The sequence below is a fragment of the Corvus moneduloides genome, chromosome 23 (assembly GCF_009650955.1).
Source record: "Corvus moneduloides isolate bCorMon1 chromosome 23, bCorMon1.pri, whole genome shotgun sequence".
Lineage (NCBI taxonomy): Eukaryota > Metazoa > Chordata > Aves > Passeriformes > Corvidae > Corvus > Corvus moneduloides.
Genome location: NC_045498.1, coordinates 3,317,662 through 3,344,768, shown reverse-complemented (window position 1 = coordinate 3,344,768; position 27,107 = coordinate 3,317,662). Strand labels below are relative to the sequence as shown.

At 49.2% G+C, this 27,107-nt stretch overlaps 1 protein-coding gene across 4 annotated transcripts; it reads right to left on the bottom strand.

Annotated features, from left to right (window-relative positions):
- Positions 1–1,727: 1,727 nt before the first annotated feature.
- FHL3 (four and a half LIM domains 3) lies at positions 1,728–26,998 on the bottom strand. 4 transcript variants are annotated; one of them, XM_032131990.1, is made up of 6 exons: positions 26,623–26,998; positions 6,000–6,184; positions 5,748–5,922; positions 4,924–5,093; positions 4,576–4,762; positions 1,728–3,618 (listed from the first exon to the last, which is right to left on the bottom strand). In XM_032131990.1, the coding sequence occupies exons 2-6, from the start codon at positions 6,153–6,155 to the stop codon at positions 3,467–3,469; spliced, it is 840 nt and encodes a 279-aa protein (XP_031987881.1). In that variant the 5' UTR covers positions 6,156–6,184; positions 26,623–26,998; the 3' UTR covers positions 1,728–3,466. The 4 variants fall into 4 exon arrangements, with proteins under 4 accessions (XP_031987881.1, XP_031987882.1, XP_031987879.1 ...); XM_032131991.1 differs by having other exon boundaries at positions 6,000–6,181; XM_032131988.1 differs by lacking the exon at positions 26,623–26,998 and adding an exon at positions 14,992–15,121.
- Between the last annotated feature and the right edge of the window lie 109 nt (positions 26,999–27,107).

The window sequence follows — 27,107 nt, the reverse complement described above, 5'->3', positions numbered from 1 at the left end:
AGGATCGAGGTGGGACCTTGCATGACCTTCCTCCTCCTCACCCCACAAATGGCAGTGTACATAGGAGGAGGTGGGAGAAAGTAGGAGACGGTTGGTCCAAGAGATGCCGTTTCATTCCAGGGCAGCAGCACAGCCTGTCAGGGGCTGGGAGCTGAAATTCATAGAATCACAGAATATCTTGAACTGGAAGGGACCCATGAGGATCATCAAAGTCCAACTCCTGGCCCTGCACAGGACTCCCCAGTCAGTGACTTGGACCTGCCTATGCCCATCGGGGCTGCAAATGCTGTCCCTGATCCACAGTGGTGCAGGAGACCAAAGCTTGGGCAGATTTGGTCAATGCCAGGGTCTCTTTCTACCCCTGCAGTGCTGCCCCATGTCCTTAGCAGCTTCCCCACTCCCACCTCACCAGCACAACAGCCCTGGCCTGACCCCCCTCACACTGCTCCTTGTGCTTTATAAAATTTCCATGACTATTTCAGACCCACACTCCAGAGTCTCGGGGGATGTTTGTGCATGACATCACCCTCCCCCTCCTGTAAATCAGGCACTGGGCCATGTACAGCCATGACCCATTCATGACAGGGATAAAATCCAGATGTTCCAGTGCTACGTGCAGCTGGATCATTTCCTTTTTTGGCTAAAAACGTGAGGCTCTGGAGGCTGACTGAAAGAGGAGCCCGGGGGCCCTTTGTACAGAAACCTTTTGTGGTTAATCCCTGGAAACAGCACTGCAGAAAGCCCGGGTTGTGGTGCTGCCACTGGAGGACAGGCTCAGCTGGGAACCTCTGGGCTGGAGCTGCTCACTCACCCTCCAAGGCCCAGCACAGCAGCAGAGCCCAGTCCAGGTCACAGGGCAGCAATAGCAACAAAAATTGTGCTAGAACTCCATCAGCCACCAGAGCAGGAGCCTTTGAAGCAGCCAGGAATGTGTGCATGCTGAGCCACTGCCACGGTCCTACACAGAGGCACCCCCTGCATTGTGCCTATCCTGCCACTGGACCAGCACCCACGGGAGCCCAGCAACTGCGCCGAGGGCGGGGCCCGGAGCCAGCTGCTGGAGCCATAGCGGGCAAGTCCAGAGGAAATCATGGCAGCTGTTAGTACATGTAAAGGATCTGCGGAAAATAGTTTCATATGTTAGGGAATAAATGGCTCCCTGGCTGATAAACATGAGTAATGAGCATGCAGCACTTCAAGGAAGGCTGCAAAGAGAGACCATGGATACCCTGGCTGGAGGCTACAGCAACATCTACCCGAGCTCCCTTGGAATGTTGTGGCATGGCCAGGCAGTGCACACTCAGGGCAGGGAGGCTGGTCTGCACAGCAGGAATGGCTCGGTACTGCAGCGATCTGGACAGTCCCGCAGCCAGCCTGGAAGCATGGAGAGGTGCCCACTCAGGACCAGCACCTCGAGTGCTGCTGGGGCCTGTCCCGCACAACTGCCTGCCTGTACAGACAGCAGGCATGGATAGATGGGCACCCCTAGCCCCAGGAACCCACTGCAGCCACCCAGCAGGAGGAGAGGAGGGAGATGCTGTTCCTCTGCCACAACCACAGGACCGGCACAGCTGATGTTGGGCTGTGGTTTGGGAAAGCAAGCATGAGCACTGCAGAGGTTGGCTGTCCCCAGAATGATATTAGGAGTGCAACAGGGTTGAGCAGAGCCCAGCACCAACTCAGTGCTCTGCCCTGTGCCTGCTGTTCAAGAGACACAGAAGAGCAAGTGTCACGAAAACGGTTTATTGTATAAAGCAGTAAGAAATACAGAGGACGCTGAGGTTTAGGACAATTCGTTCTGGAGATGGCTCCAAGCTCCTCATAATAGCAAACACACAAACTGATTTGCTGTCATCAAAGCTTCCAAACAAGGATTCAACAAGGATCTGAACACAGAGTAATAACACCTCAACATGCATAACATTTTCTGTTCCTAAATGAAGCCCGGGCAGGGGGCTAGCCCCTTCATCCTGTAGTTGTGTACAAAATGATGGATATTCATGACAAATGAGTACAAAAGGGAAAAAGCCTACAAGAACAAGTTTTCAGAAAAGCATGTGGCTGACTAAGCAGGAAAGCAGGCTTGGCGAAAGTGCCCCAGCGAGACAGAAGCAGAAGGATGTAGAGACAAGGCAGGCATGAACAGAGGGGCCTTAGCCCAGGGCCAGCTCAGCCATTGGGCAAGGATTGGTCAAGGCCTCATGTGAGTCTGAGATGGCTCAAGATACCCTATTTTGCAGTTAGGGCCAACTGGGACCTGGGCAATGCAAAGTCCCCCCCCCTACAGGTGCCACCTTTGCTTTGGTTCTTGTTTGGGACACAGTGAAGGATGAGTGTGGCTGGAGAGAGCCACCACTCCCTGTCTACCACTGGGGGACACAGGCAGCCCTGGAGGAGCAGGTTGTGGACATCCTGCTGCCCCCTCAGCTGCTCTCTATGCTGTGCTCCTGCAGACCCTCTCAGTGCTCCTAGCAGCTACCAATTGCAGGCACAGTCTGTGGGCAATGCTCCCTTACCTGAATTAATGGAGGTCTCTGGTGTTTCCAGTGCTGCTGGCAGCTGGGCTCTGTATAGCAGTGCCCATCCCATGGATCCTCATGAGAGGGATGGAGCAGGAATAAAGCCCTGAGTGCTCACAGCCTTCAGCATGCCCTTCTCTAGGGCTCAGCCAGATGCATCTGAGCATCAGCAGGCCAACGCTCCTAGCTCCAGCTCAGCCACCCCAGCCATGGGAGGTCATGGCACAGGTGGATGGGAATGGGGTAGGTGTGGGTAGGCAGAATGCCCCATACCTACAAGTGACTTGAACTCCTCATTCACAGCTAAGAGAGCACCTCTGGCCTGCAAAGAGCGAGATGCTATAGAATTCCAGAGGTGGATCCCATCTGACAGGATATATGCTCTTCTCCTGGCTACATTCCAGCCTGGTGTCTCCAGAAGAGAGTGCCCTTCATGCCTGGGTCAGCTGTGCATATGGGAAGGCTGTGCAAAGCCAGCTGCAACACAGGCCAGCACAGCCAAGCTGCACGGCCCTGAGCTACTGCCTTGGGTCACACAGAGCAAGGGAAGCACATAGAGAAAAAGAGAAGTCAGCGCTGTGCTGAGGAGTGAATACATGCTGCCAGTGTGCAGGTCCAGCAGCCCAGTGCTGAACCCGCTCCTGCCCTTTGCTCAGCTGGGGCCCTGGGCTTGTGCCTGGTTAGACTGGAAGCAAAAAGAAAGAGTAAATAATGGGGGGTCTTGAAGCTCCTTTTTCAGCTTTGTTTAGCTTTGACTGCTCAGAGCCATAGCACAGCGTATTCTAGCCTTCAGGGAGGGGGCACAGGAACCCCCTAAACACACTGCAGTTTGGGCTCAGCCCTCATCTCCTGCGCCTTGTGTTCCGCCCCTGAAATTCTGCTGGGGAATCTGACACAAAGGCCCTGAAGAATAGAGGAAGCCCCTGCCCCACGGTGTCCTCGGGGGCTCATAGGTCGCTGCTGCAGTCGCGGCACAGGATCTCATCGTTGTCGGGGATGAAGCCTTTCCCCACCAGCGAAGTGCTGCAGCGAGCGCAGTTGAAGCAGTTGTGGTGCCAGTGGCGGTCCTCAAAGGAGACGTATTTGCCACCGCCAAAGCCTGTGGGAGGGACAGAGGGCAATGTCAGAGTCTCTGGGGAAACTGGGCTGAGCTTCCTGCACAGACCAAGTCCTGGCCTGCTCATCTCCAGGTCAGGTCTTCACACATGGCACTGGTGGTGGCACCCAAAACACCCTCCAGGATCAAATACATCTGAAATGCAAATCTCCACTCTTGTGGGGGAAAAGCACTAGAATTGCTTCAGAACAGACTTTGCAGGGTTGACATATTTGGACCAGAATCACGATTTTCTCCCCTGGGAGGAGCAGGGAGATGAGCTGCACCATCCCATGGATGAAGGCAGACAGAACTACTGGAATCCTGGGAAGAGCCATTCTGCCATCAGCTCAGGCCCAGGCTCCTGCAGAGGCTCCACAGGAGTTTCCTTCCTCTACTGGCAGTTGTTGGACTGGTGAGCTGTGACCCTCTTCTCCCCAGGACTGCAACAAACTGATAAGGACCAGAGGGGAAGTGGGTGTCCGGGAGCTGTCCTCAGCCAGAATCATCCTCTGAGTCACCAGCTGATGGAGGGCTTCTCCTGCCTTTCCAGCAGCAAGAACCTGGGAGTTGCAAGGGGGAAGGTCAAGCGGGGGATGGCAGGAAGGAAGCCAGACTCTCTTGGGGGTTCTGCAGAAGAGGATCCCTTACTTCCCCTGCCTTAGGCAGGTACAGCAGATCCAGACTCCCCTGCACCAGGCGCTGCTCTAGGCTTTCCCTATCTGTGAACAACCTTTTCACAGGACATGGCAATCAGTATCAAAAAAGGCAAGCTAGAGACATGAGATCATGCTTTCAGGGGTCACTTTGGAGCCTTTACCTGTGGGTAGAGGGAATTCCTCCCACAGGACACAGTTCGCCAGTTTGAAAGATGCAGACAAAGGGACAGAAGTAGCCCCAGGACTGCTGCATCAAAGAGCTCCTCCCTCATGGGGTTCCTCAGAGAGCTGTTCTGCTCACCTGTGATGGGCTTTGTGCAGGCGCTGCACTTCTTGGCATAGAGGTTCCCAAAGCACTTGATGCAGTACGGGTTGTCATCCTGGGAGGTGAACTGCTGCCCAGCCAAGGGGGTCTTGCAGCCTGTGCAGACAAAGCACTCCTTGTGCCAGGGCTCATCCCGGTAGGTCACTCCTCCCTTGGTGAGGGTCTGCAGAAAGAGAGCATATGCTGGTGACACACAAGTGAAGGGAAACAGCATAGCCGGGGTGCTGGCACCTGAACCCTCCTTAGATAGGGCTCAGGCAGGAGCAGGGAGTTCCCTATCCCTGGATCAGAGCTGGAGGCTCTGGGCTGTCAGGCCACACTTACCTTTTTGCATCTAGTGCAGCGAGGAGCAAACTTGCTCTCATAACAGGGGACACAGTAATAATCCTTCTTGTCTGGGATGAAGGACCGTGACCCAATGGGCTGCTGGCAGCTGCTGCATATGAAGCAATGCTCATGCCAGGTCTGTCCATTGTACTCCAGCTTACGGGAGCCTGCAAAGAGAGCCCTGCAGTGATAGAAGGGAGCAGCACATGTGCACACAGGGACGTGGGGGGCTGGGCAGGATGAACTGTGGTCCTGCACACCTGGCTCTATGCTTCCCCTCCCCATGGCAGTTCAGGACCATGGGCAGCTGGAGAGGGGGCCTCAGGCCCATACCACAGCCACAAGGGGAGGGCTGCAGGAACACGTCCCCAGCACTGGCACAAAGGCCATGGCACAGATGCTTGACGGCAGAGATGCCTGACGTAACCTACATCTGAAGATGGTGCCAAAGTAGCCAAGCAAAGACACACACACCTTTGCCTCAGGCTGTCTCCAGAGACACTCATACACCTTCAGTCATTCTGTCTCTTCTTGTCAGCACACAGCAGAAAATGCCCAGGAAACCCTTTGTTATCTCCACCCTCATTCACTTCCCCATGAAAAAAGGGAACAGACAGATGGGGCTGCTGTGGTGATCACAGCTTGGGATCATGCTGTCTTGCTGGACAAGCAAAGGACCTAGCACTCTCCATACAGTGACAGGAGGGCAGGAGAACAGAGATCCAACTCTCTTTCATGCTGTTCTCATGCTGGACCTGCAGCCCCAATTGACACCAAGGGACCAGGAACAAACTGCAATGCTCAAGTCCGCCTGCTCCTACCTGGCATGACGGTCTTCTCACAGGCGATACATTTGGAGGAGAACTCGCTGCAGTAGCAGTCATTGCACAGCAGCTCCTCGCCCTGGCAGGTGAACGGCTCATCAGCCAGAGAGCGGTCGCAGCGGAAGCAACGGAAGCAATGCTCATGGTAATGGCGATCCTCGTAGTACAGCTCCTGGGAGTACAGCCAGGATGAGGAGGGGACCAATGGCCCTGGGAACCGACCTGCTTGTCTGCAGGGCCCCTACTCACCCTGCAGTCATGGCCGATCAGCTCCTTGCACTCATCGCAGGTGTTGGCAAAGTGTGCATCGTAGCAGGGGATGCAGTATGGGCCACTGTCCATCTGGATGTACTTGCGCCCATATAAGGACTCCTTGCAGTTGTCACAGTCAAAGCACTCTGTCATGGTGCTGGTCTGAGGCCCTCTTTCACCTGCTGAGATCAGGGCAGGTGTGGGTCAGTGTCAGCTTACGGTGTCCCAGATGTCCCTGCACAACCCTGCCACCTCCAGAGGCCAAGGACCAGAGTCCCTGCACTGAGCCAATGGCTGCTGTCAGGAGTGTGCTCCTGCCCTGGGGCTGCATGCTCTTCCCAATGAGCCTGCAGACATTAAGGCCTGCAGTGAACCTTGCTTCAGGCTTATACTCCAGTTCACAGCTGGAGCACTTTGTCACCCCTCAGAAAACCTGGACATGTCAGCATGCCGCTAAGCTCCTCACTCTTTGCTACCTTCCTGGGAAGTGAAGCATAAGTGAGACCAAAAGTGAGAAATTTCCTGCATGAAAAGTTTTGGTTTGGCCATGTGGTTGTGTGTCCACTGTTATACCTGAGAGCCAGGCACCCTAAGGGAGATCTGTCTGCCCAGCTGCATTTCAGAGACCCACTCTCAGTCCTCAGAATGGTCCATAGCAGGATTCCTCCTGATGGCTGAAAGCTCTGCCTGAGGGGCTGCTAGCAGCTCAAACCCTGGAACTTCTCCAGAGGTTTAAAGCAGCTGCTCCATAGGGAAGCAGGAATCAGGCAATTTGCACTGTGCCTTGGCTGTGGAGCCTCGTCCCAGCAAACTGTTCTGCATGTGTTGCTCCAACTACACACACTCTCCAAGGAGAAGCTATAGGGCTAGGTGTGTGTTCCACAAGCACCTGTTGGGGCCTGGCATGAAGGAGACCTGACATCTCTCCTTGCCCCTTATCTCCCTCACAGACAACAGGTTTGTGGAACTATTTTGCTTTGGAGCACTAACTCCAGAACAAGAGTATCTTCCTCTTGTTTAGTTTAGCTTGGTTATTCCTAAACATGGAGTTTTTCACTGGCAAAATCACACCTTTCTTTAACCCAGGTTGCTGTCAAGCGTAGATGAACCCACTGAGTTACAGCCCACTGAGTTACATCGGAGCTGTCAGCTGCAGAGCACCCCCACTTCCGTGTTCTTCACGAACCCACCCACTTCAGAAAGCAATTACAGCTCAATCTGCTGTTAAGCATTTAATGATCAGGGAGCTCCCTACCAGCCCCTGCACCCCTCCCCATGGCCGGCTGTAGGTTGGGAGGCAGCCTCCAGGCCAGGAGCTGATCCAGACAGCTCTGACTCACAGCCCAGAGCTCCCCAGGGCTATTCTTGGCCAAGCCACACAGCTCCCAGCTGTTGTCAAGCCTGGTATGTGCCGATAGGACTGACAGAGAATAAATCCAGTGTTCCCACATGGCTACGTGACCAACCGAGGGGGAACAAAGTCCCTTTTCAGACACTCGTTACCAGCTGCCACCCAGGCCACTGCCCGCTCCATGCCCTCCAGCGTGGCAGGCCAGCGTGTGTGGCTGCGGCCACGGGAGCAGCTCCACAGCATGTCCCTGCGAGCAACGTGGGCTGGGGCCAATGCTCCACTAGGCCTCCCCCAAAGCTCCAACCAGCAGCTCTGTGTGCTGTCTGCAGAACAAGGCAATGTCCAGTCTGTTACTGGATGCAAGGCAGGCACATGGTGGTTTGCTGCAAGGTGTTGAACTGGACTTGCCCCAGTTTTGTTCCAGCTTGTGCTGGCCCCCCCCAGTGTCCCTCTCCTCTGGGGCACCCCAAGGCGCTCCCGTGACTGGGCAGCAGCTCCCCTGATCCCCACACAGCTCCTGGCTGCTTCTCACCCACTGCTGCCTTCTCTGCCACCCCACTTGCCTTCTCTCCCTGAAGCCACCTGGGACCTTTCTCTCTGGCAAATAATTAAATGAAATTTCCAACTCTCCTCCACCTCCTCCCAGCCCTGGTGAAGGGAACTTTCCAAGGTGTGTCTGTAATAAAAGGACCTCTAATGAGCACTCCTGGCCTGGGAGCTAAGGCACCGCCAGAGCAGGGAACTTCCATGTTTCTCAGTGGGCTGCACTTTAGCTCTGTGGTCCAGTAATACAGGCTCAGAGGACATCAGAAAACACAAAGGAAGAAAAAATGACTTGAATGAAGAAGGCTGGGGTTTTGCAAATGACAAGGAATAAGCCTCCTGAGCACCACTACCCTGTCCCTGATGCTGTCAGAAGAGGAAGTGAAAAACAAACCCTCCAGAAATGATATACCAAGGAGGACCCTAAAGTGGTGGGGCAGGCTTGCCTCCACTTCGAGTAGTTCCTCCCCAAAGTCTCTGTATGCCTGCTGCACACTGCGAGCTGAGTGCTGCTCCCCAGGCTGTGGGTGCAGCAGAGCCAGGCCCGGGAGCCTCACGTGGCCAAGGCTGCAGTCAGCACACATGGGAGCAGACTTTGCGCTGCCTTTTCAACAGAACAAGAACAGGCCCAGGAAGTTTGCTCGGAGTTATTTGTGTTAGATAAGCTGTTTGCTCCCTTTGTTCTGGTCTCACATGCAGAGCTGGGCAGGGGCATTAAAGCCTGGGCAGCACCAAAGCAAACGCAGCATCTTCGATCCTAAGATGTGGCACTGTGAGACCAAGCACACCAGGAAGAAGAAGGTGGGACAAAAGAAATGGAGTAAAAAAAAAATAGTAGAAAAGCCCACAATTCTTACTGTGATTGTAATGATGAACCTGGAAATTCCCTTCCTTATGAAGGAAAGAGGTAGAGTTTTAAAATGCATTAAAAATCCCTTTAATTGAAGCTCAGATATAGAAGGTACAATACAGGCCATTGCTCTTGTGCTAATGAGCATGTGCTCATCCTTTGCAGTCTGCACCACCCAGTAAACATCAGCTGTGTGTTGGGTGTGCTGGGCTGATGTCAGGAACACCTCAAATGCTAACCAAGGTGTTGCCCTATAATGATGGGATTGCAACTGCAAATAGTGTTTGCCCATTGCCAGATGGCTCAGGTCCGGAGGGACAAGGCTTGCTGAAGCAGGTCCCTTGTACAGGGTGATGGTGGAGCTGGATGTGGGATATTGCTCAGCTGTCTCACTAGCTGTTGGAGGGCAAAAATAAACACAGATATATGCCTGCCAGCTGCCTACTCTTTCCCTCTGACAGATGTAGTTGTGCTCACGGAGCAAAGGAAGTTCAGTTTCTCTCCTGTGCCCATGAACAAACAGCTTTAGGAACAAGAGCTCCACTCACAAACAACATTTAAAGTGCTCCAGGATGCAAATCTGATCAGTCTGGAGCAGAGCTCAGAATAGCCCCACATATGGGAAAGGTCAGCAATTTGTCAAGGACGCACAGCAAAGTCCACTTTCTAATTAGAGAGTAACATGCACCCAACACCACCCTGGTGTCATTGTCCGAAGCCAATGGCTTAGCAACAGCCCCAGGAGATTATTACATTAATTTTAGCACCAATAAACAGGGGATTTGTTATGCAAAGGAGGCAATACATACAGACCAGGGCCCAATCCACACAATCACTGAAGAGTTTAACTGGCCTTTTGAGACTGTTCCTCCTACAATGAACTCCTTTGGTGTAGAGTCTTGTGTGTGTGGTGAACCTGTAACCTCATCTAACTTCACACCAGTTTCTTGTTTGTTGTCAGGTCACAATCAGCTGCTCCACAGAGTCATCCTAGAGTAACCCAGGGGGCTGTTCCTAGCGAAACACTTCATCTTTCCAGGACACAGGAAGAGATCTGCTTCTGACTGCCTGTCAGGTCCCTGCCTATTCTCACCTCCCCAGGGTTGCCTGAGCATAAATATAAGCAGTTGCAGTTTACACCTAAACAGACACGCAGAAGAGAAAGCACAGGGGCAGGCAAGTATTCCCCATGTAAGGATGAAACCATTCAGGGACATGGCTTTGAAAGACGGTCCTCAAAGCACTCCAAGGTCAGCAGGGGAGAAGAACGCTTTTTGCTCCTGCTAGCTTTCCAGAACCATTATGGGTCCTGGAATCTGCATGAAATTGTTTCTGCCTGCTGCCGACCCTAAAAGGCAAACCAGCTGCTTGCTCTGAGGAGCAGCTCCAGCCCCTCCATTATGCTGGGAGTGCTTTTATTCCACGTTTCCTGACACCACTTCTGTGGATCTGCACAGGGTCACTGTGCACCCTGACCCCAGGCTGGCCCTGCCAGCCCAGGTTCTTCGGGAGTGGGGGTCCAGCTCCCTGGGGTGCTGTGGGATGGGGGTTCCTCCATACTTCCTCATGCTGCTGCCTACCTGTACCCCGTCACTCTGCTCCCAAACCCACCAGCACTGCTGCAGACCCAGTGCAGCAGGAAGAGCATCCCTGGGGCTGTTAGAAGAGGGCTTGAGGCAGCTGGGTAGAGGTCCCACTGCTCCTTCAGGGTGACCCAGCCTGCATGGGGCACCCTTGGGAGCTGTGTTGCATCAAGCCTTCACCCGCCAGCTTGCAGCACCAGTGAGTCACTTCCTGCCCTCAGCTCTCGCCTCCAAGCTGCCTTCCAGTCTCAGCCTTCCACGGGACAGCTCTGAAGTCTTAAGTAGGAAGGGGTGCTCCAGCATGGCATGGAGTAGATTCCTTGCAGGGACCATCAGGGCAGCCACAGGTCTCACACAGCAGCTTCCCCATCACTAGCACAACCAGAGGATGCTGCAGGTCATTTCTCCAACACACAGGGAAACTTTGGTTCTCACAGTCAGCCTCAGAGGCAGGAGATAAGCAGATCAGCTGGGTGTACAGATCAGCAGATAAGCAGATCAGCCTCCCTGCACCACTGGGGTGTTGTGCTTATGCATGTCCATACACTGAGCTCTGCTGAGCAAGCTGTACATCAGCCTTTTCCCCAAGCACGGGCAGGACACCCTCCTGCCCAGAGCAGTCACGGGTTGCTCCAGGCTCTGCAACAGATTGAGTGAAACAGCTGGCAGCATTGTAAAGAAACACCTTGCATGTCAAATAAAATAACTTGCTGTCAGCAAGGTAAGCAGCTTCCTGGAAATGCCCACAACTTTGTGAGGGAGAAGTAGCAGAATCTGTTAAAGCATCTCACAAGCCACAAGATGTAAACTGTTGCATGATTTGAATGCAGTCTTAGAATGACAAAATAAGGGTTTCCCGTTGTTCAGAAGGGATCTCTGAGGTGCCCCATCCAAAGAACAAAGCCGTATCACAGACTGCTCCTGACAGCTCTGCATATAGATAAAGGACAGTGCCAAAAACACACCTATCCCACAAATGTCTGATTGTACTCTTAAACAGAGTACAATCAGTAAGAAAATCACACCTGCTTCCAGCCCCCAACCTGCCTGGAGGTGCCTGCAGGAAACATTGTGCTGTTTGCACAGCTGTGATGGAGACATCACACCTGGTCCAAGGTGAACAACAGCAAACCGCCACCACCGCTGCGCTGGACTTGTGAAGTACCAGCAGCACAGGCAGAGGCAGAAGAGACAATTCAGCCCTTACTCTGGACTTACCTTCTTTAAGGAAAGCTAATTCTACCAGGGTCTGAGAAAGAAGCTGAAGAGTCCCTACTATGCAGCCATAAAATGAAAAACTCTACCTAGTAATAAAAGGAGGGAATGGTTTCAGAGTTAAAAATCTATCACTAAACATCTGCAGGGGTTAACTAACTATTTTAGGTTCTGAACAAAATCCTGGCCCTTCAGAGGTATAGCTAACAGCAGTAAAACTGTTTGGGAACACACAAAGCAGGCAGCCTATGTCACTCTGCTGACATTAAACTGGAATGTTTGCTCAAGAGATCAACTGTTAATCTTATTCAAAATGAGCACAAAGTAAGCAAATTCTGTGCACTCAACAGGAAATCAGGAATTGAAATAATTTGGGCAGTTTGGACCCATCACATTCCAACAGACCATTAATTGATGGAGGAAGTCTGAGAGCAGAGGAGCAAGATAGGAACACACCAGAAACTTCTGCCCAGCTCAACACAGACCCTTCTGTCAGGAAGTTAAGAAACCCATGGCTTAAAAACATGCCAGGAGAGATTCTGGCTTGTCTCTGAGGAGGCTTCAGAGAAAAGAGAGACAGCCTGGCCAAAACTCTACATGACAGGTACCTTTCCTGCCACATGCCAGTGACAAGCAGAGGATGCTGGCAGCCAGGCACAGCTACCACTGAGGCAGGTGACTGGCTGAGGGCAGCAGCTGCACACATGGTCACGGTGGCCATAAGAGGAAGAAAGATGCTGAAGCCAAGTTTCAGGGAATGTGACTGATCACAGGAGCTTCAGTATGATCAGAGGAGTAAGAGCTGCAATCCAGGGAAAGGACTGCATCTGTCAGTTCTTAAAAAGGAGCAAGGAACAAGGTCTGAAATTACCCTCAATAAGCATGTTGTGAGCATGTTACAATCTAGCACTGAAAGTTTAATTTTGGACTGAATTGGTTTATGCCCATGTAACCCACAGCCATATAAATGCCTCACTGCTTATCCAATTTAACAATCCGAGGACTTCTGGCCATAATGCTTTCAAAATCTCTTTGCCCCACAAAATAAAGGTCATATGCAGTACAACAGAATTCAAACATGATAGCGTGACAGGAAATGACTAACTGCACACTGAGGCCAACGTACCTTCATCTTGTATCAGCTCAGCAAACAAGAATCTTGCAACTCAAACAGACATCACAGCCTATATGCAGAAAAAATAATCTGACTGCTCTAGTTGCCAGTTCTTGGGGCCTGTGTATCTCAGCGTAGATATTACTGCAAAATAATGTAATTCCGCTCTATTTCCCTGAAATTCTCTCACAACTGAATCCTTACACTGTAGTTTGCACTTTTCCTTCCCTTAGAGCCAGCTGCTTTTTAAATTGAGGATGAAGCCAATCTTATTTCTGAGTTGATACATAATTTAAGTTAGTGTTTCCAAAGCTTTTTGCAGTCCTTAAAAAAATATACTTATGAGATTATACCTCTGTTTTGCCCAAAAAGGCAATCAAGGGACTGCCTCAATCATCGGAGGCAGCCCTAGTGAACGTGTTTTGTGCTCATGCTGAAAACCAACCTGTACAATTTGAGCCCAGTCCCCTACTCCCTGTCTCCCCAGCAAGCCTGAAAGCTCTTTTGCTGATTAAGGCTCTGCTCAACTTCATGTTTCTTTTCAATAAACAAAGCAACTTTGACTTCCAGTAGCAGGAAAAGACACATATGCCAGACATGCTTTATTTAATGCATGCCTATTACTTAAAGGGCAAAGCGAATTTTTTCACCAAATTTAGTCAAAATACTCCCTCTTCCGCTTTGATTCTTTGTCTCCCAAACACAAGTATTTGCAGTCGGTTTCTTTCATATAAGCAGATCAATTGATGGAGAGAGGTAACGTGTATCTGAGCCCTGGCAGTTTTGTGCCTTTTGGGGCTCTCTGAAATCTGCAGAGGGAAGAGAAAGCCAGGAAGGTGAGAGGAGATGCTGCAGTGACACTTGTGCACACCCCCGCTCCCACAGTCCGATCACTGAGGGCCTCTCCACCTGCACTGGCTCTTTGCCCAAGGAATATGGACAGTCTCCCTATAAAGCACTTTTTACAGCTGCTGGTGTCCCTTGCAAGCAAAGGCAATGCCGGCCCTGCAGCACAAAGCATGCGAGCAGCTTCTAATTCTGGGGGAGGACTGAATCCTGGCAAAGACAAATTGTCTCATGTTACCACCCCGGGAACAGCTTGACAGTTCTCCGAAACAAAAACTAGGATCATTTGTTGCCCGGGAGATGCTGTGTGTGCCAGCTGCAACCTTCCCGAAACAAGGCAGTGCTCTCAAGGGCAGCACAGCCAAGGAAAGTGCAGAATGGGGATAGATGGGATCGCTGAGAGGGGAAGAGAACATCATCCAGTCACTGCTTTGCCAGCATAGAAGTGAAACAAGTTCCCTTCTGTAGCTGAAGACTTCTCTGCCAGGTGATCAGGTCATCAGGTGTCTTAACCTTCATGATACAGAACTGGTTATCTTCAAACCATTCTCACTGACACCTTTAAAAATTACTCATTAGTACTGCAAATTTAAATAATAGAAGCCATCAGTTGCAACTGTCACATATTTCACACAAAATCTCTACAAAATAAGTCCTTGCAAGTACTAAAAAGAAATTTGCAAGATGCAAGATGTGCTCCTGTTTCTGCTGTGCAGAGATAATCTTAGGTAGCAACCATGAAGGGGAAAACTGCCACATCCAAAAGACTATGTGGAAACAGCTGTTTTAAAGGACACAAATACTCACAAAATGTATCAATGCCTTTATATCACGCAGCTACACATGGAGTTTCCACCCCCATGCCCCTGCCCACTGGACATGTCTATCTCAGAACTGGAGCTGCTGCTGGCAAGCAGCTCAGTAAACACGTGGACTGACTGTGCCTAAAAACTCAGAAAGTGAGGAAAAGTTGTTCCTTTACAGAAAAAAATCCCACATGAACAGAAAAGAAGTAACAATATCAAGAGTCCCTGATCCAGGTCTGTGGCTCCTTTACAGAACCTCATTCTCTCATTCCAGTCTGAGATTTACAAGGAAACCTACATGAAACACATCTCCCACAAGTTAAAAAGGGTCAGAAAGACCAGAATTTTCACTAACAGAGGCTCCTCTCTTGGCAACTTTCAGCTAAAAACCAAGAAGAGCTGCTGTCTCAGCCCTTGAAGCAGCAGATGTGAAGCAATGCCTCATTTCCACACTCATTCATGCTGATGGAAGCAGCAGCAACCTGCGCTCTGACTAGCAGGAAAAATTTCCTAAAGCTGTTCACATGCTCAGGCAGCCCGAGGGTCAGGAGCCTCACTGCAAGGAGACACCATCAATGCCAACGACCCTCCCTATGTTCTCGAACTGATCAGAACATAAGTGCTCCATTTACAAGCTATTTTTCCCAAACTGGAAATAAAAGCTCAGCCCAATTCTGTTACCTTGCATTGCTGAAAGCAATGGAGCAGCGTGAACCCAGCTCTGCCAGGGTGCTCCTCTAGCCCCCCACTTCACAGTCAGCTACAGCAGGTGCCACCAGCCAGAGACTCTCACAAGTAAATCATCACTTCACTAGCAAACACTCAAGTGCTTGTCCAGGAACAAAAGCAGTCACATCATAAACCAAGGGTGACATCAGCATGGGGATTGTATTTCCTACAGAGGTTTAAATGTCATTACTTGTGACTAGAAATCGGACACTTGCAATAAAAGTTACTCTAAATTTTCACAAGGGACATAATTCCAGTTTCATGTAGACATATTTCATTTCCAAAGCCTTTCTGTTGCTCAATGTCATGATGACAGAAAAAAACAAAAGAGAATAAGCAAAACTCCTAACATAAAGTGAAAAACGCATGAACACCATTATTAGCCTGACTTACCAAGTCAGGTGCTAACAAGGTGAACAGGAGAACTCTGGATTGTCACTTGAAAGGATCAGCGTGGCTCCAACAGTGTGATCTACTCGGGACCCCATATTCCAGGTCTCTGCATTGCCCTCTTCCATTCTTATTTAAAGTCTGCTCTACATCTTCTTCTAAAATTAAAACTCAAAGCTATCAAGGACCTGAAAGCATTATTTCATCAACTTGTAGTTGTTGCTGTATCACACAGCACGAAGCACAACACAATCTGTGCACCTTCACCAACCTGACATGCAGTTATGATTTCTCACACTCAGCTCTGGGCTCTCCAAAAGCAACACATCCAAGACTTCTACACATGCACATTGGATCAGATTTAATCCTTCTGTGCGTTATATGGTGTTTGCATAGAGTTGAGAAATAGTAGAAATAAAACTTCTCTTGGATGAGGTACATGCAACATGCTGTGCACTTTTTGCTTTTAGTGACTCTTGGTGAGTACCACTGTAGTCTAGGTATCCCAGACTGATCTGAGTTAGGCACACAGCAATTTTCTTGATGTGAACTGTTCACCAAGCTAAAAGGAGCCACTGAAATGCCTTTACATTTAATGCTGACTTTTCTTTTTGAAAATATCCATGTGCCAAGGAAAGAGGTAGATGAGAATAAATAATCCAAATTTAAGGACACAAACTAAAGATTTACCTGGGAAGCAGTTCAGCCCCCTGACACTCTACTGCCAGTAACACAAACATATGTGATGATCGAGAGCAAGATCATCAAGATGAAAGTCCTCAGTTTCTACAGAGCTGACATCCCACACTTCTCATTGGATTGTGGCTTTCTCAATTCCCTAACAGCTGTCAGCAACAAAAACATTATTTATCCTTGTAATACCTGCAGGTCAGGGAGTAACGTTATCTCCCTCCTGGGATTTGCACCTCAGAGGGTTCTGGCACAAGGCAAGGCCTGTAGAACTAAAAATGGAACCAAGATCCAAGTTCCATCTTTCTTCTCCTTCTGAGATGCAGCACATATCCCCGTCAGTGGAAACTGTGACACCCAGGTTTTACAGACCTGCATCTATTGATTACACAACCCTAACTCTGTGAGAAGGCAGAGAAAAGGGAGGAGGAGAAAGAAGCGAGAGACATGATCTTTAAGGTCCCTTCCAACCCTGTAACAGACAGACACAGTGCTGTACTGTTACAAAGCACAGCTAATCCAGACTCTCAACCAACACCATGCCTCTGCTAGCCGCTCCTGCTATTTAAACTTGGGGGTTTAGCAGTGAGCAGGCTGAGCTGGCAGGCAGAACTGGAATAGGACAGCACCAGGAAGTTATGCACCAGTTCAAAATGGGTTAGTTTTTATAAAAGGAAAAAGCCATGTTTTCCTTAAATGAGGGTAGTGGAATTCCAAGGTGAGGTCAAAAGTCTGGCAAAAGTCAGGAGTTTAGGCTGGTACTGGGGCTCATGATGCTGACAAAAGCAGTCCTTGCACTCAGGGACAGCTAAGGACCCATGTTTTTTGTTGCTATTCTTTTTTTTGTTGTCTTCCCATCCTGAGCAATATCCAGGAACAGTGCCATCAGGCGTGGACCTCAGAGAGGAATTTTTGTCTTCAACCATGCTGAAGGTTAGGCCTTTCAGGTACACATATTTTATATGATTCCCTTTCTTTTGTGTCATTAGAAGAACTACAAAAAGACATTTTTTACAAGAAGTCTGAGTGTACATGCTGGTTGTGTACGATCTGCTGCCACACAGACCTGAATCACAACAGAAATTACCTCTGACAACATTCACATGAGGGAAATCTTGTGGGCTTGGATCATTCAAGAAATAAGGTTGCTTTACAGCCACAGGAACAACACATGGCCAGAATTAGTTCTAAACAGGTAAGATACAGGCTGGAAATCAACCGCTGATTGTCTTTACAATTTGTATTTTATATTAAAAAACCTCCTTAAGACATTAGGAGGCAGAGCTGAGCCTAGAAAGGATTTTTATGGTTACACTGTAAACCCGAAAGCAGGGATCTAGAACAGAACTACATTACATCTCAAACCTTGATCCTGGGTTCTGCCTCAAGCAGCTGGGATTATTTCTCCAGTTAAGCAAATTCCTATTACTAAAACCCACTCTGATATTTAAATAAATTTGGAGAAGATGCTGAGTAGTCACTCTGCTTCACAGATGACAAGATCAGAACTGTATTACTTGATGGATTTCTAAGAGAACACTTGAAATTTGGGCAAACAAATTTAAAATACCAAGGTCATATTTACATTCCAGGGTAATAATTAAATACTTAATATCTTATGGTTCCACTATTCTAGATTTTTCTACACATCAAAATATTTAGTCATGTGAAACCATCTGTAGCAGCTGGAAGACATTCATTTGGCCTGCCAAGATTAATTAAAAATACATAAATAAAGTGTTCATTTTATTTCCGAAAAGCTGCTGTTCTTGGTTCTCTTAGGGTGCTGGTGATGAATGATTATGGAAGGTTCTCAAAAAGAGGCATCAGATGCCAGTTTCACAAATATCTGTTAGGTAAAACAAGGCCTGTGTTTAAGTTAATGGTCTTCTGGACTAACCCAACTCATTATTCACAGCAATATGAAAACCAGCTTGCAAACACTTCCATCCCTATTTTTAGTCTTTTTCCTATGCTCTCAAATACACAATGCTGAAATCTGCTTTTAAAAATTGATGAAAAGAAATTTGTCTTCAGGACTCGGGTTCAGACACCTGTGTTTAAGAATTACAAGACCTAAGTCTCCAAGCATGTCTTTTCTCTCCAAGAAGTTCCTGCATAATCTTCATAGAGCTTTTCAAAGTCAAGTAAACAAGAGGCACAGCTGAAACTGTAAAAAGGGTTGAATTTAGCTTAGTATCCACAGGGATCACTTCTCTGCCCAACAGCTTGCGAAGGGTTATTTCTTGGCTCATCATTTTTGTTTTGCTGGAAGATGCTGAAGTTTTAGTGAAGTTTCTGCAGAGCATGTAACAGCATTCAACATTTGCTCAGCTAATGAGTTAAGTCATCGCAGCTCTCCAATGGCTTGAAGATTACGGGTGTAGGAAAAGGGAATGCTCAGAGAGGGGAACTTTTGAGCAGTCACCACCAAACTGCGGTTAAAACAGACACCAATGACTCTGTTCAGCTCCCAAACCTCAGACAGTTTCCATTTTCTCAATAACAAAGCATTTTTGTGGAATGAGGTAACAGCCTCCATCTGCCAGGTCGACATCTCCACTAAGATTTCTCAAGAGTGTGGCTGATGAGGGCTGGCCAGCAGAGCCGGCATGGCATGAGAGGCACGAGAGTCCCTTTTGCCTGGGCAACACAGGGACAAACTGCAATGGGACAGATGTGGAAAGGAGCCTCTGTGGTACCATCACACAAACTCTCCTGGGAATTTGATTCACAAGCAGCCTGGAGCAAGCTCCACACACTGCCCAGCTGAGGAGGCAAAAGGCCCAGAAAAGGGTTGAGACTTGTCAGTATGGATGGCCAGAGACAGGCAGGAGGGAGCAGAATACAAATGGGTGCCACAGGTCCAACAGCCCATCATGAGCGGGACGAGCACAGTGTGTGTGATTTAGAAGCGAACGCAAGCCTGCAGACACACTGCGAGATGCGCAGTGCAATGCAGACATCCTGCTCCCTGAGGACAGCACAGCCTGTGGGACTGGCCACTCAAGCTGCGATACACCCTCCCACACCTGAAATGCTAACTATCTGAGGCAGAGCAGTTACAGCCTCAGAACACAGCCTGGGAGACTGTTTGGTTTTGTTCTTGCCTTGTTTCTTGAATTTGGCAGCCTGTATTTTGCCCTCTCACTTCCAGGTATGCTGAGCACCCAATCATTCTTTTGATTTCACACAAAGCCAGCTCAGTTCTTCTGAAAAGCAGACCTTCATTTAGATCCAGATGAAGATTCCAGCTCCTGTCAGGACCCCCTCATCTGACTCTTGCCTCCCTGTGAGTGGCCAGTTACTCAGCTCCCTTGCAATTTTGAGACTCTCGGCTCCAGGTTCAACCTCCCCCACATCTGGTTCTCCCATCTAAAGCAAGGCAATTTTCCAGTTGGTTTTCTGATGGCCTTTGCATTCCTGTAACACATTGTCCTGAAGTTAAGAAAACGTTAACACTAACCTCCTCACTCTCTTGTGTAATTCCAGCTGTGTGCCCAGGTGGATACCTGGTGAGCGGCACCTTCCTTCCTGGGCAGGACAAAGCATGTCCCAAACCCATTTTCTTCCTATAAGGAATGCTGCTGTCAAATCTCAAAAATCCACACTGCTAATACTAGCCTTCTACAAGGTCAGCCAGAGAGGACTTCCATCAGGGATGAGCTTTGCTGGAGAAGGCTCCCTAGGGATTATCAGAATAGTACAGTCAAGCCCAGATGGCCACAATGTGCTGAGCACATTTCCCGCAAACACAACGGAGAGGCAGAGGCCTCTGCAAATCAAAGTCCACCCTGATTTCTGCCATCTGCTAAACACCGAGGGCCAGGCTGAGGCCTTTGGGAAAGGTCAGGATAGTCTTACAGGCTCTCAAGATACTGCTTTTGTTCTCACTATTTGCTTCTCAATTCCTTCGTTAGAAGATACTAATCTCTCTTTACGGCAGTTACTTGGAGCCAAGACTTTGGATATTATTGCAAAACATATGCTTAAAAGAGACTGGAAATTATGTTGGCAGTGTTACAGAGGGGAGCAAAGCACAGCTTTGGGTCAAAATAAACAAAAAAAATCTAAGCTAGTAAGCAATTCCCATGCGATAGTTTAGGAGAGCCAGCAAAAGCTTCTTCTAGAAAGAAAACAATACTGTGAGAACGAAGCTAACGAGAGCTGGGTCTTGGAAAAATAAAACAGCTAGTAATGAGCCAGAGTATTGCCAACAGCACATATCCAAGAGAATCTTTCTGGGAAACCGACCCAAGCCATTACGCTGGAAAGCCCTGAGGAACTAGGGACCTTGAGGCTAAGAGCTGGCAAATTGCTTCATCAGTTAAGGTTGGTCTCAACGTTTTCTACTGTGCAAAAATAATTTGTTTTAGCCTACAGGTCTCTACAGAGCATTGGGTAAATTCAGGCTACTTCCTTTGAGAAGGGAAATGGAGCGTCTGGCAGAGCCCTGCCCAACGGGATATTTTCAGGGGTTTCCCACCATCACTGACAGCCCTCCAGCCTAAGGCTGGCCCAGCACACTAAGGCCATTGGCTCTGCTGTATTCCCCGTGCACCCGCAGGGCCCCTCAGAGCTGCTGTAGTGCACTGGGCACCACACGCTGATTACTGGGGTGGGAACATCCCCCAAGCTGCTCTGGTCAACGTTACAACAACAACACGATGAATGTGCCTTTGTAAAACCATCTTCTGGAGGCTCATTCACCCAAACTGGATGCAGTCAGTTTATATAACTGTTTTCCAGATATATATTGTTTTCCAGAGAGATAAGGAGAAGACCTTGTTCTCTCTCTTTCAGAGATTAGTTCATATACCCACCGGGATCTAGGTGCTGATACAGAGTGGCAAAGCAAGGTCTGTCTTTGCAGCCCACTTGTTCATTGCCAGTCTCCCAGCCATAGGACCGTACCAAAAGCACAAGACAACGAATGCATGCTCCAGCCGGGCTTCCACATCAGCAGAGAAAATCCCCGCCTTAGCAGGGGCTGTCAAGGTGCTGTCTAATGACTTTCTTTCTCTTCCAACTCCTCTGATTCACGTTGCCATCTTTCTTGCAACTGACCTAAATAACATGTTCAGGCAGCACTGGAAGTGTTTCCATCTCATACTGCAGTAACAGTGAGATCTTCGCATCTGGAAAGGGAATCTCTCAGGGAAGTCACACCACTTCCATTAACAGCATCCTTCTCAAGAAAGGAACAGAAGCACCCTGTCTTATCCCATCAGTGAGACTTCCTGGCTGCAGGAGAACAAAGGTTGCCCAGGAGCAGGGAAAACATACACTACGTCTGTGCCCAAGCCCCAGCAGATCTGAACAATGCAGGCAGATTAACTCAGTTACCTCATTTCCAGGTGTGCTGTCAGCATAAGCCATGACTGGCTTGGAACAAAAGAAGTAAAACTGTTCCTAGATCTGGACTTAGTCTGCATAATTTATGGTAATTATTGCTCAGTAGACATTAATTCTTTAATGCCATATCACACTCTCAGCCCTCAGCTCTCTCTAACCTTTTGGTCACCACAGACCATTCCACTGCAGAAGGGACTGAAGGACAGGGTGCAGGACCACACTGTCCCTCCAGAGCCAAAGGCCTCAGGAAGGGAAAAGCGAAGAAAGCCGCTGTAAAAGGACTTCAGTAGGTCAGCCCTCTCCAGACACACAGTGAGTATGTGTGCTGTTAGGCACTTAAACCAGCTTTATTCCCAGACAGTTACAGACCTCTCCAGCTCTTCACTGCCGCACCATCTGTAACTCTGGTGTCCAACAGCACTGCATCACAGGAATACAGGGGCAACCCCATCCCCGTTACTCCACAGTGATACTCTCTCAACCTCATTCTTCCCTTTACTGTAAGCTGGGGCACTTCCAAGAGACACATAGATATCTCCTATCCTTCCAAACTCTAGCAGACTACGGATCTCAGTGTTACCTTAGGTAATTGAGCTCCAAAACTTAAGCAGAAAAGCTGCCAGCAAAACTTGTGCATCTTTGTGCTACAGTTAGTCCATAACAACTAGTCTGCATGTGTTATCTCTAGTTTTTATTAGCTCGTATTTACTTTGGCTGCACATCCAAGCAGTCACTTAAACACGGTGAGAGAGGAAAATCTTGGTCTCTCAACAATGGCCAAGCAGTTTAATCTGCCACTGGGGACAATGGCTTGACTCCTATTGGCGTGTAGTGCTGGCAGGGTCAAGTGTAACATGTACTGAAGGAAGCACTAGGGAAGCAGATCTCTGACTGCTCCAACACCACCAAGCATTTCCTTGAGCTATTCAGAGGTCTCTTTGCCCCTCCTGTGTAGAGAAAACAGCTCCAGCTGTCCAGTCACCTGCGCTGGCTTCTCCACTCACTGGATTAATGACATTGGTGGCTGCCAACAGCTCCAGGTTAGATGCAGCACATTCCTCATTCTTCGCAGCTCAGATGTTCAAAGCTAAGTTAGGAAGCAGTCAAGATCATGTCCTTGGCATCAGCACCACATTGGTGCTGGAAGATAATTTATATTCCTGAGCAGAACTGGCACTGGGCAGATTGGCCATAAACATCAACAAACTGTTGTTGCAGCCATGATACCAATCAGAAGGGTCCAGAATTAATATCTATCTATGCTGCTGATTTAGAATTTTTTTTTGTATTTGAGAAGTTCAAAATACTTCACATAAAAGAACTCTGCAGTTTGCAAGTATGAGACAATCTACAGTAACATATTCAGAGGCAAATAAAAAATGAAATGTATTAATATTAACAATCAGATGACCACAGGCCAAATCAAGTCAAAGTGAGACTACACTAAGAACAAGAATGTAAATTTCAGGATTTTTATTCCATTGCTCTTTGGATTCTGTGTTAAGACATTTCTAAATAACTCTTGAGTAACTATTCATTTAGCCCTAATGGATGTGTCCTTCTGATTCCTCCCAGAGTAATATTATCCTCTTGACGGGCCCCTGTGAGTAAGGGCAGAATCATTTGTTAAAATTGTTCTCCATTTAGCAAATATCAACAGACACAAAGTGGTTACTCAGCACAGGCACTTCTGCTGGGGTGAAATACAGGAAGGTGCAAGCCATGTGGCATTTTTCAATTTCCCCCTTCCTTTCACAATCAGACCCTTGATATTTTCTTCAACAGGAAAACTGACACTCCGCCTCCATGTAAACTGCTGACAATTGTATTTTACACCTGGTAAAACCAGAGCAAAACGGAAGGAAGAGAAGAAACAAAGACTAAGGATTTTTCTCAGCAACTACATCTCCACAGAATGAAGTATTTTCCCTTCCCCACTTCAGAGCAGACAGAGTTCAGTAAACACACCTCAGCCTTTGTGGAAAATGCCCTGTCCTCACTGGCAAGTGGCTGCAGCTTCTCAGAGAGCAGCCATGAAACTAACACAGCCCATGCAGTTTGGCCCTTCTGCCCACAACCTCCCAGCCCTCACACTCACTTTAAAAGTGACCCTAAAGCTCTTGGTAGTAGTAATCTGAAGATTAAATACTACTCGTAAAGCTTTTCTGCCCCCTAACAACTGGTCTTCTCCCTTTTCTAGATACAGCTGGCATCTAGGATTATAGCTATCCACTCCTTTTGGAAAAAAAACCCCACCTGAGTAAAATGCTTAAATTGATTTTGATGACATCACCAAGGCAAAACATTACAAAGTTCTCCCTGAATTTGTCCATTCTGGCCATAAAAATTGCACCTATTTCAGCAGAAGCAGCCAAAGTCCCCTAAGGAATGAGGCGTAGCCACTTCCACTCTGAGCAAAACTGCAAACATCATTGGCAGCACCTTCCTGCCAGAGCACGTGGGCACCGTGATGGGCACAGGCAATCTGAGAACAGCCCATGTCAACCAAGGTTACTGAGCACTGAATGCCAGAGGAGAAATGATTTCTTACTTGAGCAATTAAAAGGAATTATGGAGCTGTTTGTCCAGGTAAGAGGTTTGGTTTTTATTCAGAGCAGCCACACCCCAGTTTTCTAGGTACCTTCTTTATCACGCAAAAGGTGTCGCAGAGCAACAAGGTTTAACTCCTCTCTCCTGAGGTTACTGCTGCACCTGCAGCTCTTCAAGCATAGCCTCATGCAAGCTACAGGCAGCAAAAATCCTGCAGACATCAATGAGTATCCTGGTGGACCACCAAGAAAATCTTGTGCATCAGTGCTGCAATTACCATAAAAGTCCTTTTTAAGGGAGAGGGCATTGGTAACACTTGGAGCACCGAGAGTAGTCAATTTTTTCCATCTTTCTGCTGGCATTTCAAACACCAGCCAGCCGTGTAACAGTACCAACTCAGTCGCAATTAGAAACACAGCAGAAAGCACTTTACCTCATCAGGCAAGCAATAGAGCAAGCAAGTCCTGGCTGGGAACAGAACTCAGTGCTTCCAAAGTTGGTGCACTGGGAATTTTGGTAACCTGCCCGCAGGGAAGTTTCTTCTGGCTCCATCAGTTAAGAGTTAACCTCAGTCTTGAAGTTGCTATGTCCAAAACCAGAAAATAACATAGCTGAACTCATACCCCTCAGAAATAAATTGACAACCAGTGAATACTGCCTACAGTCATACAAGGCACACTACAGACAAAAAACCATGTGTCATCATGGACACCATGATGACACCAGCCAGGAAAGAGACTCCTGCTTTTCCTCCCCAGGATGACCTGGGAAAGCTGAGCTATGTTGCTGCCAGCTGTGTTCTTGGACAGCATGGCTGTTCCAGCACCTGCTCTAAAAGGAACCACAGCGCAAACCAGGAGCTGAGCCGAGGGCAGATGTGCTGCAGGAACAGCAGTGACCTACTGTCCTCCCAAAGACTGGGGAACCACAGTGACCTTCAGCAATCTACTCACCACTCAGCTCTTCAGATGCTGTTCTGCAGGCAGGGGAAAAGGACAGATTTTACTCCAAGAGGCATCTCAAAAAATCCAACACAGAGACACAGGGATGCTCCAGAAGCTGAGATCATGGAACAGTTCAAGGGCCTCCTGCTAGGGAATTCTGGCTGTTTCTAAACAATGCCCTGCCTTAAGTGTGTCCCACCACTCCCTATGCACAGGTTTATGGAGTTCATATTCCAAAACATACCTTTTGCTGTAGAGCATCTGTTATAATTAGTGCCCACAACTAACCATATCACCTATATTTTTGTCTCCTGTGCTATGCCACCATTTTTAAAAGTGTACAAAATTACAGACCAGGCTGGGTAAGAATGAAACTACTGCTGACAATTCCATGCCTCAAAGGAAGTGGTCAGCAAGAAAAGCAAGGGAACAATACAGTCTCCATGTCAGGAAAAGGAAAGAGGATGGCACAGAAATAAGACAGGAGAAATGTAGACTTCCTCTTTCTGCTGTCTTGCCTACCATGAAGTTAAACCACATATTGACAAAGCAAGTTAGGGAAATAAGGTGGTTCAACGCCTGGGCAGCTAGGGGAGCCACAGATTTCTAATGCTTGGTAAAGGAGTCAGAAAAGTAAAAGGAATGTCCCTACACTCTTCCCTAGAGGCCTGTGCTGCCACCAGGATGCTGCATCCACCAGAGCTTCGCCCTTCCCTCTGCTCCTAGGAATAGGTTTTCTACTCTGGAAAGATTCCTTTATCATTTTCAAAACTGGGAAACACTGAACATAGCAAGTTCGGATTTAAGTAAAGAGACCTCAGTATCAAATACCGCCCTGTGAAGATACATAACCTTGGCACACACCATCTGTTTGTGTTGCAAGTCTGTGGAGAGAAATTCCTACCACCATGCTTCACCCAGGCTAACTGGAAAGTATATCCAACATCTCCATGAGTTCTCATGAAAGTGTCAGTGGTTAACATAACCACAGGTACAGAACTGGAAACAGATAAAGAAAACAGTAAGAAGTTACCTGTAAGAAAACAAAATCTGAAACATAACTGTGTGGAGGAAAGAAAATTGCAAGGATCTTGAGCTATTTTTTAATGTGAGATTCAAACTGTGACTTCCGAGTCTTTGTCTAACACACACACAAAGCAAGGCTTAGAGCCTTTTCCCATAGCTACCCTGAGATTGTCTGGAAAAACAGCAATCAGTCCGGAGGTGTTGAAAATTTTCTTGTGCTACATTTGAGCATTTGATTATAGTTTACTCCCGGGTCTGTTGGTTGGGTAAAGTCTCATTAGTCTCTTCATAAAGCATTGCTCAAACTCTCAAATTCACAGTCTGGGAAAGGGGCACGGCCCAAAGATTGTGGTTTTCTCCTTTTGAAAAGCGGTGTGCGCCGTGCTGCCGGAGCAGAGCTCTCCGGCTAGAGACGTCCCGGTACCGCCACCGTGACCCCGGTAGGGTCCCGGCGGATGCCCCGACCCCAGACGGCACCGAGGATACGGCGCCCTCCCTTCAGCCCCCCAAGGCACCCCCGCCACCGCCCGACTCGCCCAGGGCTGCGGGGACACAGCGGGCGGCGGTTCCCAGTCCCGGCTCGGCTCCCGCGGCCCGGCCTGGCCCGGCCCGGCCCGGCCCGACTCACCTGGTCGGCGTCCCGGGGCCGCGCTGCCGCCCTCAGTGCCCCGGCGATGGGCAGATTCGGCTCAGCTCGGCAGTGCTCCCCAGCCAGGAGCGCGGAGCCCGGCCCGGGGCGGGGCCGGGGGCGGCCCGGAGGTGGCTCGGGGCCGGCTCGGCCAGTGCCCGCCCAGCACAGCGCTCGGGCGCCGGGAGGCGCTGCGCCGCCGCCACCACCGGGGGAGCGGGACGGTCCCGCCCGCGATGCTCCCCGTGCGTCCGGCAGCGGGATGAGCCCTGTCTCGAGCCGGCGGCTCCGGCGCTTCGCCTCCCGAGGTCGAGGACGGGAGCTCCGCGGGAGGGCTCCGGGAGGCGGCGGAGGGACCGGCAGTGCCCGCCCCGTGGGGCTGTCCCGGCGGCGGCGGCCGGACCCGCCCATGCCCGGGGTCCCCGCGGGGTCAGGCGGGGCTGTGCTGGGGCCGCGCGCGCGTTCCCGCCGTCGCTATGGACACG

Coding starts and splice junctions, on each gene's coding strand:
- FHL3 (XM_032131988.1), bottom strand. Junction 5,094..5,747: donor TGAGAAGACCGTCATGCCAG/GTAGGAGCAGGC, acceptor CTCTCTTTGCAG/GCTCCCGTAAGCTGGAGTAC. Junction 3,619..4,575: donor CTGCACAAAGCCCATCACAG/GTGAGCAGAACA, acceptor TCCCTCCCACAG/GCTTTGGCGGTGGCAAATAC.